The sequence below is a fragment of the Scomber japonicus genome, chromosome 21 (assembly GCF_027409825.1).
Source record: "Scomber japonicus isolate fScoJap1 chromosome 21, fScoJap1.pri, whole genome shotgun sequence".
NCBI lineage: Eukaryota > Metazoa > Chordata > Actinopteri > Scombriformes > Scombridae > Scomber > Scomber japonicus.
In genome coordinates, this window is record NC_070598.1 from 9,492,638 (window position 1) to 9,508,965 (window position 16,328).

At 40.5% G+C, this 16,328-nt stretch overlaps 1 protein-coding gene across 1 annotated transcript in view; it reads left to right on the top strand.

Moving 5' to 3' along the window:
• LOC128382854 (cadherin-6-like) overlaps nt 1-16,328 on the top strand; it is a 35,105-nt gene that overhangs the window by 4,421 nt on the left and 14,356 nt on the right. Inside the window, exons 2-4 of the mRNA XM_053342850.1 lie at nt 6,401-6,695; nt 10,666-10,785; nt 14,223-14,390. Of these exons, the coding sequence (XP_053198825.1) occupies nt 6,401-6,695; nt 10,666-10,785; nt 14,223-14,390 (583 nt within the window). The remainder of the gene's footprint in view (nt 1-6,400; nt 6,696-10,665; nt 10,786-14,222; nt 14,391-16,328) is intronic.

Here is a 16,328-nt window from a genome sequence, read left to right on the forward strand (position 1 = left end):
GGATTTTAGATATACTGAGATCAGGAGCATAAAGTAGAGTTATAATTGCCAACAAAAAGCATAGTCAGAATTTTAGATTAAACTCTTCTCACATTTTATTATTCAATTAATATCAATATTATATTTAATTACATTTTTGTACAATTTTATCAGCCTACATAATGATGTAAAAGCTGTTTCATGAAGCCTATTTTGTTTGAATTTATTTTGTTACACTGCAAGAAATCTCTATTTTACCAACTGGCTCATGTCATTTCTTGTAAATAATCAAAAAGAAAAAATCAGCTTCAAGAAGATATTGTCTGATTCTCAAGGATAATGTACTAGGCACTAAAATCAAGAACATTTTGCCTTGATTGTAGAAAATACTTGAAACAAAAGCAACTTGAGTGAGGCTTTCCAGTGTAAAACAGTTCAACTTAAAAAAGATACAGACAAATATAGCCTCAAATAACCTCAAATAAACCAGAGAATCAGCCTTAAAAAAGACACTGTGTTCTCTGGGTGTAATTGTAAAATGTAAAATCCTTCTGTTGTGTGTTGAAAAAAAAACAAACACATAATCCCCAGAAACAACATTGAGGACATGGCCTTGGTGTCCTCAGTCATAGCTGTAGCCCTGCAGCAAAGTAAATACATGCTGATGAGAATTGTTCATAATTAAAAGATAACATGCTGGATATTATGCACAGGGACAAAAAACAAAAAGATGTCGGATGTCCACATGAGAGAAATGTATGTATAACTGACATTTCACCTTTAAGCCTCAGCCACACTGACCGCCTATCTCAAGTTTACACATCAACAGACATTTGATAGGCTATTTTTGTGCACAGTCTGAGGCTACCATCTGGCTGCATAGAAGGCAGCCAGTTCTCAACAGGCCAGGACACAAGGCCTTAAAGGCTAACTGGCTAATTGCCCTAAGCAGCCTATTTCCAGTGCCATCTTTTTGGCCTAACTCAAGTGAAGCACAAATGGCGACCAGATCGAGTCTGCACTAACATTTGCTGCACTTGAAGCTGATTAATTTCACAAAGATGGCTCGCTTATAAGTTCTCACGCACAGATGTCTGATGAGTACCACTCCACTTCTCAGCCCACTTCAAACTGAAAGATAAAGCACATAGGAATTGAAATAAATATCTTCTGTGAAAAAAATACAAACCATTGGAGAAATTATGGCATCACTTAGCAGACAAGGCTAATTAAATGAAAGGTTTTGAAATACATATAAATGCGTTATAGTAAATTCTTCACAGCTGATTCACTATAAAATATAGAACTTGAAGAAGAACTTGTTTCCAATGCAACTTGTTTCAAATCTTCTTTGAAATCAAGTTTAATTTTTCTTGACTTTAGTACAGAAAATTTCATTGTTATTTCTTGGCTTAAGATACAGATGCACTTTTTTTAGTTACTATCTAAGGCAAACTATTGCTATAGTGACATTGTTTGAATGGTTGAGTAGTTCACTCCATCAGCAGAAGGTCAACTTAGCTAAGCAGAAAGACTGGTAATATGGGGCAACAGCTAGTCTGGCTCTGCTCAAAGGTAACAAAATCCACCTACCAGCATCTCTAAAGCTCACCAATTATCACATGCATTGCTCGTTTGATCTGTAGAGAAACTAGTGTAAAAACAACCACTTGATGCTAAGCTAATCTAACCAGCTGCTGGCTGCAGGCTTATATTTACAATACAGACATGAGAGTGGAATCAATCTTCTCATCTAACTCTCGGCAAGAAGGCAAATAAGCCTATTTCCCAAAATGTCAGACTATTCATTTCAGAAGATACAGCTTTTAGGCTACAATTACAAACAGAAAAGACTTGATTTCAAGGATTTTTTTTTTTTTTTTTTGCATTGTGCTCCTCCTCTTTAAATTTAAGACCAAGATAAGACTAAGATGGTGCTGCAGATGGCTGTCTCAGTGTTCTCTTGTCTTGTTTGTAGACTCAGTGTTTTGCTTATAGTACCCAAAGCTCTTTCGCCAGAGAAGAGCTCATGAACATCAGGGTGACAACTCCTGCAGATTTATTTCCCAACGTTCTCATATCGTCTGTGAAATTACTGGACATTTTGGTCAACGGTAGACAGGGAAACGTGCCAGTGTGTTAGTGTGTCTTTGTGGACACGTAATATACACTTGGTTATGGGAATATTTCTTTCTAACATGCGTTCACTGTGCAATAAACTACATGAACTCCAGAACAGTAGCTGATTCTGCAGCACTGTTCTCCTGTCCCGAAAACTTGTATCTTTAACTGTAAAGCTTTCTACTTCCCCCGTGACTTCTCTTCATTCATCTTGGTCAATCTTTACACTCCACAGCAGACCCATGAGCAAGAGGCACAGCGCATGTTCTTTGTGGAACTGAAAAATCCAGACACTTTCAGTATTGTCCTCTGTGGCTTGAACAAAGGGAATCTCAGTCAAGAACTCACTAAATAATGTCAGCTGGTTTAATGCCCGACCAGAGAGAACACTTTAGATCACTGTTACACTACAATCAACAGTGCATATCATATCCCCCATGCTGCACTGGGACACTCTGAGATAATCTGAGCACACCATAGTTCATCTGATTCCTTCTCCCGCTGTGAGGACATCTAAGAAGTGGACCAAAACTATGGAGGATCTTCACGCATGCTTCAACTGTTCAGACAAGCAGATCTTTTCAAGACTGCTGCCGACAGTCTGAATGAGTACACAGAGGCTGCGACATCATACATCAGCTTCTATGCTTCTGGCTTAGCGAGCCGGTGAGCTAACATCTGTACTCTTAGAAACATCATCAGCAGTTCCAAGAAAACTACTCAGTATCTGTGTGTACAGACCTTAGAAAGATCACCAACTACAAACTGACAGCCCCCAACTCCACTATAGACTGGTGCCTGGCCAATGACACAAATACATTCTACTGTCAATTTGAAAGGCAATAGGACAGTCTTGACACCATCACCCGTGACAACATCCACCAGCTCCTCCTCCCCCACCTCAGTGGGACCCAGCTGCCCATCTCTGAGGCCCCCTCCCCCTTTCGGTGACTCTCTCCATCCTGGGACATTAACAGACTGTTCAAGAGACAGAACCCCCACAAAGCAGCTGGACCAGACTCTGTCTCTCCCTCTACCATGAAGCACTGGACCTATCAGTCTCAGCTGTTTTATGTTTTCATTTTAAACACCTCCCTGGAGACATGTCATGTACCAGCTTGCTTAAACACCTCCACCGTCATCCTCCTCCCCAAAATAAACAAGGACCGCAGGACTCAATGACTATAAACCTGAATGAAATTAAAATTAAAATTAAATTTTGCAGTTCACCTATAGAGCCAAAAGGTTTGTTAATAATGCAGCAAACATGGCCTATCAACTATTGCTCCAGCACCTGGAGGATGCTGGAACCTACGTCAGGATCCTGTTTGTGGATTTTAGGGTTAGGGTCTGCTTTTAACACCATTATGCTGGCTTTGCTGCAGGACAAGCTCTACCAGCTGTACATGCCTGACTCTACCTGCAGATGGATCATTGCCTTCCTTATTATTATTTTATTTTATTTTATTTTATTTTATTTTGTTATTACTTTCACACCAACATGCAATTAAGAGTCACCAATTAACCTAAGTTGCATGTTTTTGGTCTGTTGGATGAAGCCAGAGTGATAAGAATAATAATTATAATGATGGTAACAATAATAATAACAATAATAATAATAATAATGATAAATTGCACAGTATTTATACAGTTTATTCCCTGTCAATATGTGTGTACATTTCTTCTATTTAATATTCAAAATTTAAACCTGTTGCAGCTATTACCATAGAATATGATATGTTTTTGTTATGAATGCTTTTCTTTTTATACAATTTTTATTTGATATTTAGTGTATACTACAACTACACCAAGGTAAAGTCCTTTTACGTTGCCAAACCTTGGCAATAAACCTGATTCTGAGGCCAAAAGTCTCATTGTAAATGGTCATATCGTCATGCACTCTGTGTGGTACCATAGGAGGGCAGAGGAGAAAAGGCTAACTGTTGATGTGCCCGGGCTTCTTCGTGACCATACTGAATGCACATGTGGCTTTCTTTTCTCCCCCTGTGACAGTTTAATTGTATTTTCAATATAAATTGATCAAAGGGCCATTGTGAATGCACGTTGGCCTGCCACATTGATTTCTGGGAGAGGTTTTTTTTCCCCCTCTTAATTTGAGTAGAAGGGCAGCAGTAAATTCTGCTCACCACCAAGGTGGGTAACTGGGAGGGACGGGGTCACTGCAGCAGGCGCTAGAGTTCGATACTTCTAGCTGCCTTGTAATATCCTTCAGGGGAGCGAGGAGGAACTCTTCAGAACCACAAGATCTCTCTGTTTCCATAGAAATGACAGTCGACACAGCATATGTCACACTGTCTATCTCACATCTCGGCCGAAAGGAGGGGACTCAACGGTTATTAACTGAATTGTTGTGCCGGCAGAGATAGGCAGCTTGATAGACAATCATAGAAAAGGACATTGCAGCTATAACAGCGGGAGAAAGATAATAATGTTGAAGTGGATTGTTTTCAGCCAACTGAGTCTCTGTTTGGAAGCACGTACTGTAAGGCAGAACAGAAAACAAATAAAATTCTGCAGGATATTCTCCTGGCTTGGTTAGACAGAGAGAATAAGAAAAAAAAAAAAAAAGCAGGAGTTGTTTTGACCAGAATTCAAGTGGGTGAATGAAACAGTGCTACACTCTAGATCCTAATCCGAAGATGGTAAAATTCTGCAGCACATTCGACTGGCTTGGTTAGACAGACAGTGAAAGGAATGAAAACAGTCATTTTTACCAGCATTCAAGCAGGCAAACAAAATAGTGTTAAAGATGCTAATCCACAAAGCTGTTCATCTCACATGTGCCAGCTTTGCCCTGATAAAACAGCATGAATTAGTAAAGCTTCCGAGCACCTGGGATGAAAAGCTTTTTAATATATGATGAGAAGGGAGACTTTGCAATGTGCTCCCATGTGACCCAGCTGCAACGCACAATATCCCCCCTCAGTCTGTCCACCGGCAGAGCCAAGAATGCTTGTAGACACAACAACAACTCTCGTTCAAAGGGAAATATGCATCCAAACGGTCAAAATCAAACGCTCCAGCTCACTTGAGTTAACGAGGTGTCAATAACAGACCTCAGAATTATATCCTAACGCCCACAACATTCAGACGCTGTGTGCTTCAGTTTGTTCTTGACATGTTTGCCCATGTCTGCAAACATGTGCCCTCCTTTTGCCCTTTACCTCCCTCTGCAATTATTACCATGTCCCTGGTTATTAAAAAGGGGGAAAGGGAAGTAGGCAGGGAAGCAGTGGGAGGGGAAATGACTGGACAAGCTTTTGATGAGTTCTCGGAGATAAATATGTTGGGGGGATTTGGTGCTGGAATTAAAATGTCAGAGCATGCTAAGCTGCTGTTCATGCAGAAAAAAATTAAACAGGAGATAGAGAGGGAGAGAGCAAATAATAATGAGAAGATCCACAGACAAGTGGACTCTTGTGGTCCTCTGGCATGTTGGTCGTGTCCTGATCCATCAGGGATTGGCAGACGACGGACGCGCACGCACTCATGCTGGTACTTCACAAACTTCGACCCACTGGCATTCTGTTTTACAGCATTGTGAAAATGCCACTGTGGCCCTGCGGTAAAAGACATGATGACAACCTGCATGTAGCAATACAAGTAAATGCAACATTTTAAATGCTCCGGCTGTGTGTTTTCTTCTTGGCAGGATGTGAATTTCACAGAGACGAGGTGAAGCCACGAGCGTGTATCGTTGTAGCGTGATGACAGTTTACTAAAGATGATATGAATCTGTTAAATAACACCAAGCACACTTATCAAAGCTGTCAGTGTTTCTTTGCCAAGGACCAGATTGGTCAAATCATGTGCGCAGTGTATCCGAAATACTTGAGTGGAAAACTGTGATTCTGCTTTGAAATTTGATTTTTTTGACGTCTTTGGTACAAAGTGCTTATTGCTGGGATGTTTGTTTTTTTTTTTTAACAACACACTTCTCAGAAATCACCTGTCAATCATGAATTGTAGCCAGTACTGTGATATTTCTCTTTATCATGGACTTGAAGAAGTTTCTGTTCATTGCGATTATTTCTGCCCATACAAACCAGAAGATTTTCCTTGGAAGGAGTTAGCTGACATTTGGTGTTTATAAAAGCAAATTAAGCAAAAGCTTTCATGAAGTGTGTTTGAAATCACTGTTGTGCTATTGCAATTAGCAAAAGAGAGCAGCAAAGTGGAAATTTATTAAAATGAATGCCACAAACTGTTGCTCAAAATTGTTGTTTTGGTGCTGCAGGGATACATTTATCACACTTTCTTTTCTTTTTTTTCTCCACAGCTTCACTCAGATTCGGATCGTGGTGATGGAAGTGTAAGGTATGTCCTTACAGGCGAAGGAGCCGGCACCCTCTTTAGGATAGACGAGAAGTCGGGGGACATCCACGCCACCAAGAGGCTGGACAGGGAGGAGAAAGCCTATTACATCCTCCATGCCAAAGCCGTCAACCGCTTCACCAATGTGGCGCTGGAGGGCGAGTCTGAGTTCATCATCAAGATCCACGACATCAACGACAATGAGCCGCGATTCACTAAGGACCCATACATGGCCAGAGTCCCTGAGATGTCCGACATCGGTAAGTAGCTTTTTCATGATCTTTACATAATGATATGCAGTGTGTTAAATTATAGGGCTGAGAGATAATCCAGTGTTATCATTTATCATCGACTTGTTGTGGAATCATATTGTGAGCTGATCTTGTCATTTGTCACAAAACTTTCTCTTTTGTAACATATAATTTTGTCAGATGTCGTGCTTAAAGGTTCCCTGTGGAGATTTTGTTCTCTAGTAGCACTGCTTAGCAGTTTCTTTTGACTGAGTCCCCATTTTGTTTTGTCTCATACATGAGCACAAGTAAGCACATGCACACTCAACATGACAAACTTCCTGCCAATGGTTGCACACCATTCCACTGATGTACAGAAGGTATGCGCCAAAATTGGAGCAATCCTTTAATGCAAAAAATTAGACATTTTAAGAAAAATCAGCTTTGCAAATGTTTTATGAGGAAGGAAATGGATTGAAACTATGAAAGACATCAAGGATACTCAAAATGGGCTTCATTCAAAAACAGTGCATACATACAAATCTGAGCTTAAACCGTGCGTGCAAATGTTTTAAGCACAAATCTGGGATTCATCAATGTTCTTACCTGAGTTTGGTCTTAAATAGCAAACAATTAATTGAGAGCTGCCTTAGACCATGTACACAGAAATCATAAACATCTTAAAAAATGAATGTAGTCAATATTTAATTAATGTAAACAGTATATTAAAACCACCATCATGTAAAAAGAAATATTGGGCCTAAATATACAGCATTTGAAAAGGGTGAAATTGCTGACAGGTTAGTTGTGCTAGTGACGTTAGTGATGTTTACGAGCCAATCTTCCCTTTCTGAAATGATTTGCCTTCCATTAGCAGTAGTTTTTTCCATTGCGGCCCTCTTTGCCGTAAGTGACCAACACACTGTTTAGAAGAGATAACTCCACAGTGCAGCTTTAACAATACAACAGTGGTGTATTGCAATCAAAATCTATTTGGGTGAGTGTGAAAGTTTGTCTTTGACCTTGACCATTGTAGTTTGACAAAATAATCTCAAGCCAAGGTCCATTTACTTTCAATGACATCTCACAGTCAGCAGATTGTTGAAAGCTTTGGAAAAAGCAAGCGAGTGGACCTTGAGTTAAGATAATTTGTTCAGATCAATTTTATTATTTTATTATTCGTACATAAAAATTATTTCAACCAGTGTCCCACTACACTGCGAACATGCTAGAATGCCACTTACTTCATGTTGCAACTTATAGCATAGCAAATTAGTAAATCTATTGTATGTGTTTTTACTGTTGTGTGATTTTGCTTATGTATTCCATTTATTTTATAGTCATGTATATTTTTCCTTAAATTTGTAAAACATTGAATTTTTATATGATGGTGCTATTTACCATCTGCTCATGGACACTCCCACACACAACTCTGGTCAATTTTGTATTTGTGTTTGTGTTGTGTGTATGCTGTCCTTATAAAGAGTAAGTAATATATACTTTACAGTTTTGAGCTAACCCAGGTCATTGACCATTCTGTCCAGTTATGCATTATTTCTCCTGACACCACAATTCAATTTATTCCTGGTTTCTGGCCCCTTGGATATATACTAGCCTCAATCCATATTTATTATTGTTAAACTTGACCTATCTTGGCCGCGCTTTTCTATGTGACGTCACCTCTGCTTTTTCGGTTACAACAGTCCAGATGTCACTGTATATATTGTCTGTTCTAATGTCCATTAATTTCCCATTTATGAACTAAACGGGAATGCCAACTGGAAATTATCTCTTTAAATTATAGCTAATTAATACTGTGTCTTCACATTTTATTGTATAGTCCACACATTAATCCCCCCACCCCACCCTGTCTGACTAGGCCCCTGTAACCCTGAGCCCTGCCACCCCCAGAGATTATTCTCCGACACATGGAAGTGAGTGAATGAATAAATAAATGAATAAACAAAGAAAAATAGATAAATATTAACATGATATTAAATATTGAAATAAGAAAATGTAATTATTGTTTTTGGTTAATTTGAGTACAGAAGGTATTTAGTTCATAAAACCATATTTATTCGTCATAAAATATACCATATTTATGTGTGTAAACACATAAAGGTGTGTGCATGTGTGTGCAGAACTGGATTAAAAGGCTTATGATTCAAATGGGATAGAGATGTTCTAAAATGCCAGTCTTACTGGATCAATGGGACTTTATCAATCATAATAATGACGCCGACTAAAAAGGGGGCCCGACTAATTAAATGAGACTGACTAAGAGCTGTTCTATGACGGCGGAATAAACAAGGTAAAGCGTCTCTGTGACGGTTACAGCACTAGTGGAGATAATCTTTTAAATACAGTATTATTAAAACAGTATTTAATTTAATTACCAGTATTTTCGGCTGTGTCATCACAGTGAATAATTGTGGATTTCTATTTCTATTTCTATTTCTATTTCTATTTCTATTTCTCTTTCTGAAGTGCCAGTTTCTGAGACAGTACCATTTGCTGTTTTTGTATTATCATTTTTTTTTCTTGTCATTCAGCACCAAATTAAACTTTAATTTACTGTGCACTTTGGCTCTAGCTCTTAGTCTAAAAGTACATACTGGCCTCATGAATATATATAAACAATATAAAAAGGCTCCTAATCAATACTTGCATGAAAACATGGAGTGAACTCTCTGTTCTGCCACTGCTGTGCTTCAGGGACTGAGGGACATCGGTCCTGCAGCCCAGACATGTGACAGAGTTGTCACTTGGTTCAGCAACCCCAAGAGAGAGGCCGGCACTTATCTAAGGGCAGCACGGGTGCCCATGGCAACAACCGAGGTGTGATGTCACCGCTTGGCAGAGCATGTGTTCACGAGTGACTGCGTCGAGACACTGCCCCTTTAAATGTGACATACACTTTGAGTTTTATTATAGTCTCATGGCTCTGACATTCTTCTCTCAGGGATGACGATGACGTGCACCTCTTTTGACAATTGACTGATTACAGTTAAGGTGATTTACTCCCCCTGCACAAAAACTGTGATTATTCCTGGCTTGTTTTTTCAGAAAATTCTTTTCTCTGAAAGCTTAAAGTCAGCAATGAGATGGGTGATGTGGATCGGTGATATTTTCTAAAAGCCACCATGTCAGAAAAGCCTCTTTGAGTTTAATTCCCTAGTTAAAGGTATTAGTGATCAAGGTTCGGTGAACTTGCTCACCAATCCTCCCAACCTGTCACTTGTGCCATGCAGCACCAAATCAGACAGCCTTGGTCTTCTTTCTGTCTGCTTTTTGGACCCCCTTTTTTTCTACTACATCCTTCATCCATACAAATGACATTGATTTCAAAGGAGGGAAAGTCTCCCCTAACCCCTTACAAATCTTAACTGACATCAAATTAGAGAAGTTTCATGGGGTCGTTATCCCATTGTATTGCACAATTCTATATTTATACCACTTTGCCATTAAATATTTCTACTCAATTAATTTTCTTCTGCATGTAATGAGGCAACACTTGGCCCCGCAAGGCGCCATTTGGGAGGTAGCACTTGGCTAACCGTTTCCCTTTGTTCTACTGAAATAGGGCTACAGCCTCTCTGGAAGAGAAAATGGATCACAGTCGTTCGCCTGCTATCAGATATTTGGCTTCTTAGACACTCCAGATCTGTGGATACACTAATAGGCTTCTTGGGGTTTGCAAAGAGCCAGTATCAGTGCTGCTTGTATGCTTAGAGAGATATACTTAGAAAAATACATTAGGACTTATCGATTACCCATGAAAATCAATCATGTATAAGGGTATAAGTGGCCAAGGAATAAAGATTGGTTTGGGTAATGCAAAGGGACAGAAATGATCAGTCACATTCTGCATGAGCATGATTAGAAGAGGAGACGACACCTCATCAGAAGGTGCATCAGCTTAACCAATTATCCAGCAGGCAATTTTCAGCAGTATTGAGGAGTTGATCTAAATCATTGTCATGAATCTTCTCCCCCCCAGGCACCTCGGTAATTCAGGTGACAGCCACAGACGCAGACGACGCCACGTACGGGAACAGCGCCAGGGTGGTGTACAGCATCCTGGAGGGCCAACCATACTTCTCTGTGGACCCAGAAACTGGTCAGTGTCGTTTAGCAGTGAAGATGGAGCTAGTGGTGCACTCAGTATTCCTGTTTCCATGTTATTATTTCTTCTTTTAAAGGTAGACAATGAAAGATCACAATTTGGACTGTAGAAGAAAAAAAATCTTCTTTTACCAGCAGGAATCAGCTTGTTTCAACTATTTTTTACTAAATATTTAAAAGGGCGGAGAGTTTGGTGTTATATCCATGAACAATGGGATTTGGGTCTTTTCACTGAGGGGATTAATTTCCATCTTAAGTAATTTATGTCTGTAATTAAACCTTATTTTCCTTCGAAGAAAAAAAGTAGAACAATCTGCCAGTACAGACAGGAAATCTGAACTTTTTCCCAGTTTTGGGGACCAAAAAATGATTTCAAGAATTCTCAAGAAATCAAGAAACTAGCTAGTTTGCTGCACTGGAAATCAAGAATAATGAAAGTTGGATTAGTTTTCAAACAAGACTTATCAGGTTAGACTTATCTTATGGCACTCATTTTTTCCACTGGTAAATTTGACTTTGAGGACACAATTACAGACTGAAATAAGTCGATAAGAGGAAGATTTTTTTTTGCAGTGCTGAGATATTTCCAGCTTAACCACATTCAAAATTGACCACAGGAACATATCTAAAACATCAAAAGTCAGTGCCTGGCTTCACTGTCAATCACTTAGGATCAAAGAGCATGATTTTCTTTGTAGACCCAACGTTTGGTACCAGAAGGAGAAATCTACTGTAAGAGAGGCTAAGATTATAATTTCTCCCCACCAATTGCAGCCCTAAGAATTTACTGCGGCCATGAGAGATGTCTCCCTCCGACTAATGATCACAACTCCTCACTCTTTTCTTACTGGAAATGCTCTTATCATCTTGCCCTAACAATATACTGCTATTGCACTCTCCACCTACATGTGTAACCCACAGCTGAACGCAACAAGTTAACACCTTTTGTCTGGAGGTGGCCATTCTGAGAAACATAACAAATCACTAACTGGAGAAGAAATAGATGAGGCAAGCTGAGGGTAACTCTGCTTCGCCGGGGAAAGTAAATTAAAACAATTTATCACAAAATAACTGTGGAATGCTGTGAGTTTTCCCCCTTTTACCCTAACCAAAAATACCTTGTCCACCTCCTTTTCGCAGGCTGGCGGGTGAGGAGGATTTGTAGTAGAAAGAGTGGCAAATCACCAACCCCAAAATCTAGCCGCTTGCTAGTTTTAATCATTAATGTGCGATTTGGAACACATCCCGCTCGTGTCTTTTTTGCTTAAACAAAAGGGAAACGACAAAAAAAGCCATTTGCAGATTAGCGGAGGGATTAACAGTAATATGGTTTATCCCACATGTGGTATGTAAGCTGACATCCCCTCTTACACAAAGACATGCCTGGACATCACATTATAAGCAGGATTTGTTTCTCCTCTCCTCCTCTGTGTGTGTATTGTAGTCATTAAGCAATAACAAAGGTAGACAGAGATATAGAGCGAGCATGATGCTGTTTTCTAAAGCTGCTATACGTTTGTTTCCTGCAACACACGCCTGAACGGTCGCTGCTCTCTTGTCCGCGAGATAAATTGCACATCGTTAGGAGAGAATAGAAAGAAGTTGCATTGTGCCTTCATTTAGTTTTTTGTTACTTTATCGATGGGAGGAAGAAAAGAGCAAGTCGGAGGGGCCTTTTGAGTCAGCGTAGGCCAGTCTGATGCGAGCCTGAGTGATGCGCCACGTCAGCCTCGCCTTCTTCCTTATTGTTTGATATGCAATGAATCATCTGTTCACACTCAACGTGGTGAAGTTTGTTAAAGCAGTTTATTTAGGGTGAAATTTATTTTTTTCATCTTTATTCTCCCACTCCACTACTTCTGCCTGCCCCCCCCCCCCCCCCGCCCCCCGCCCCACCCAAACCTGCTTCTCTTTTATGATGCCTCAAATTCAAACGTGTAATAGCAGACAGGATTTAAGACCGGCTCTGATGGGAGATGGAGCACACCTTTTGAATATACTGCCAATTACCACTTCACTCGTTCTCTGTCCTGACTCCAAACTAGAGATCTAACGTGTCAGAGCGGAGAAGTAAGCAACTGCACGGCACTTGAAAGGCTGAACATTAACAGAGTCTTAATTCTAAAGAGAGGATAAATGATGCCGAATGCATTTGGAGGCAAGCGCTACACTTAAAGGAATACACCGTGGTTTTTGGTAGATTGGCCCTTTGGTCCACTTACCAGTTAAATCATGAGAACACAGACACCAAAATGTGCTCCTGGGTGGCCGCTCAACTCCATGCCGCCGCGCATACTGAGCAAGAGCACTGACCTTTCAGTAATAAAATGTTCTTAGTGGTTTAATTATCTGGCCTGTACTGTAGATGCATAAATCTAAAAAATGAAATATCATTAATTCAATACAGCTGATGCAGTCAGGCCTATTTTTGGAAGTATTTCAGGTGAGCACAGGGACTTTTTGATATACATAGTCCACCCGAGGAAACAGTTCATTATCCGTATGTCATATGCCAGGTTGATTTTATGAAGGTGGTACATGAAGCTACAGGACTAGTGTATATAATAAAATGATTTACAGCTGAGCTTCAAAGCTATGCATATTATTTACTGGCTGTCTTCATACTCTACATATCATAGTTACATTACTGATATATAACTGCATTCACTGTAATGTACTCACTATATTGTATATTGGTTTATTGTTCACTCTGTACATTGATTTCTCTTTATTTACTTCTTGACTGTAATGTAAATTAATGTAATCTGTGTATTATAGCTGCTATAAGATTGCTCATGTGTCATTTTCTATTTTTTAAGATAATGTCAGAAGTCTACTATCACTCATTAATTTGAGTGTAAGAGTGAATGACTTCCAGCGTAGCCCTTAAAATGTATCTCTTAATGTTCAGTTATTAATACACAGCAAAAGTGGCTCATCCTTTTTAACTTATTGTAAAAAAAATACTTTGATTTTTTTTTTTTTTAAATTCGGTTAAAACTGACCATTAGCCATGATTTTACATTCCCACACATCCAAAAGTTTAGTTTGGTGCTGCAAAACAGCTGTTCACCACAGATGGAGGGTCAACGAGGTCCTGTTGTGCTGAGTCCACCTCAGAAAATATTTGTAATACAAAGTGAAGAGTCAAATGGACAAACGAGCTGCCATGGAAACAAAGAAATAAAGAAACAAAGAACATACGTATAAGTAAATAAAAGATTCTTTTATAAAAGGGTTTTGTGCTGCAAAAAATGTTTAAATATCTGACTTCCCCCCAGATTTTTACAATCAAAATAAACACAGATTAATGATTGATGATAAAAATAATGAGTCTACAGATAGTAATAAATAGTAGTGAATAAATAAGCAGCATTTGGATATTCCTAAATGATCAGATGGATTTGATTAAATCTGGTGATTTTTCAACAGGCCTGATCAAGACAGCCCTGCCTGGCATGGACAGAGAAGTCAAGGAAAACTACCAGGTTGTGATCCAGGCTAAAGACATGGCCGGACAGATGGGCGGGCTTTCAGGAACCACGACGGTCAGCATCACCCTCTCGGATGTGAACGACAACCCGCCTCGCTTCACCAAGTGTGAGTACAGCCTTCTGGAAACACACACAGAGTGACCAATCCTCAGTCCATGAAAACCACTTGTCAGTGTGAGCTGATGCCAGGCAGGCAGCCCCCATCTGGTGTCAGTTTCAAAATGAATTTGGATTATTGAGGGAGCTCTGGGTTTTGTGCGACTAAGGCTGGCCTCTTAAAGGCAGCGAATAATTAAATATAGAGCCATATGACAGAGCGAAGGGTCCTGCAAAGTGCATCAGATCAGTCCTGTAATCCCTATTAAATGAAGAGAGTACATTCACTGGGTTTTATCTCCCCTACTCTTCCTCTCTCTTTGTCTATCTGCTGCTATTAAGTCTTTCTTCTGCTGCCTTTTACTCCATAAAACCAATGTTCTCAATTTAGTGCTCTAACTGTCCTTGGTGCATTTTTTTCCTCTTTTTGTTACCCTCTCACTCATCAATCATCAATCCTTCCTTTCTACTGCCTTCCTACTCTCTTTCAGTCTCACACATTGTCTCCCTTTCTTCTCTCATCCCCCCCTCCCCTGGCTCCCCTGCCCATCTCACTTCCTCTCTTGCATCTGGCGAGCGGCGAAGGCAGCCAGATCAGATTGACAGATTACTGGTGCCGTCGTGTTTCCACTCAGTAACAGCAAAGTGCTAACTGTACTGCAAGCGATGTATGCACACAGCCGTGGACGCAAGGCATACACGCGACCGCAGTAGTGCTCCCACTACACCCCCCCCACCCCCACACACATACCATTTATCACTCCTTCCCTCTCGTCTCTCTCTCTCTCTCTCTCTCTCTCTCTCTCTCTCTCTCTCTCTCTCTCTTAGAGGGGGAGATTGGGTGAAGGGAGACAGATGCTGTCATCTCAGCCCCTCCGCCAATGAATGAACAGTGAGAGGAGGGAGGGAGATGGATACGACAGGGATGGAGGAGGTGACAGGAGGGGAAGATAGAGGAAGAAAGAGGAAGAGTGAGGACAGAAAGACAGTGATGGAGGGAGGGGAGAGACAGACAGAGGGGAAGATTGAGAGAGGGAGAAAGAGGAAGAGATATTGTAATGGGACACCCAGAGGAGGTAGAGTGTCTGGAAGTGATATCATTATTGTCTGCCGGAGTGATGCCTCTTCTTTTTCACCCAATGCTAAATACCTGTTAGCTTAGGGAAGCCTTCTGTGGTGTGTCGCTCATAGTGTGTGTCTGCGTGTGTGTGTTTGTGTGTGTGTGTGTATGGAGGCAAGTGTCAGCGTCACGGAGACCTGCCGACTCAGGCGTTGCCAAAACAATGTCAGCATGTTTTATTAGTGTGTCAGTGCTGTTTGTCTCCGCAGGCTGTGTGTATATCACGTCCGCTCCCCTCCTGCAGTCCAGCTATTTATTTAAGCATAGAAGATGCAGCCGGGGCCGCCGCGGCCGACAGGCAGCCATCAATTTATCCGCCTCAAACCAGGACATCATCTTACAAAAAATAAGACGAGGGAGAAGCAATTAGTTTATGTTGAGCAAATTGGCCCAGAATTTATGTTACATCCTGAACTTCGGAGTAGGAGAGTGAGTCAATACCGCTTGTAGCAACTTCCGTGAAAGGCCAAATGTCTGTTTTGGAGATGAAATATGTTTTACCACATATGAAATGTCTGCTCCACAGCTGATCTACAAATGTTGCAGCACTAAATCTCCCACTCAGTTTTTTCCTTTTCACACATGCACTCCCTCCCTGGCTGGCTCTTATATTGCTGCTCTATGATTGGCTCTGACTCACTCTCTCCCTGACCTGCTCTCTTGTATTCTTGCTCTCTGACTCACCTGCTTCCATTCTTTTTTTTACTAATAGGGTCATAATAAGTGCTCAGGTTATGTGGCCCCTTAGATGTCAAGCCTTGTGGTGTTTTTCTAGCTGGTCTACCTTCTGATTTTCTTGTAAAGTTATTATTTGGGTGCATTTTCAGG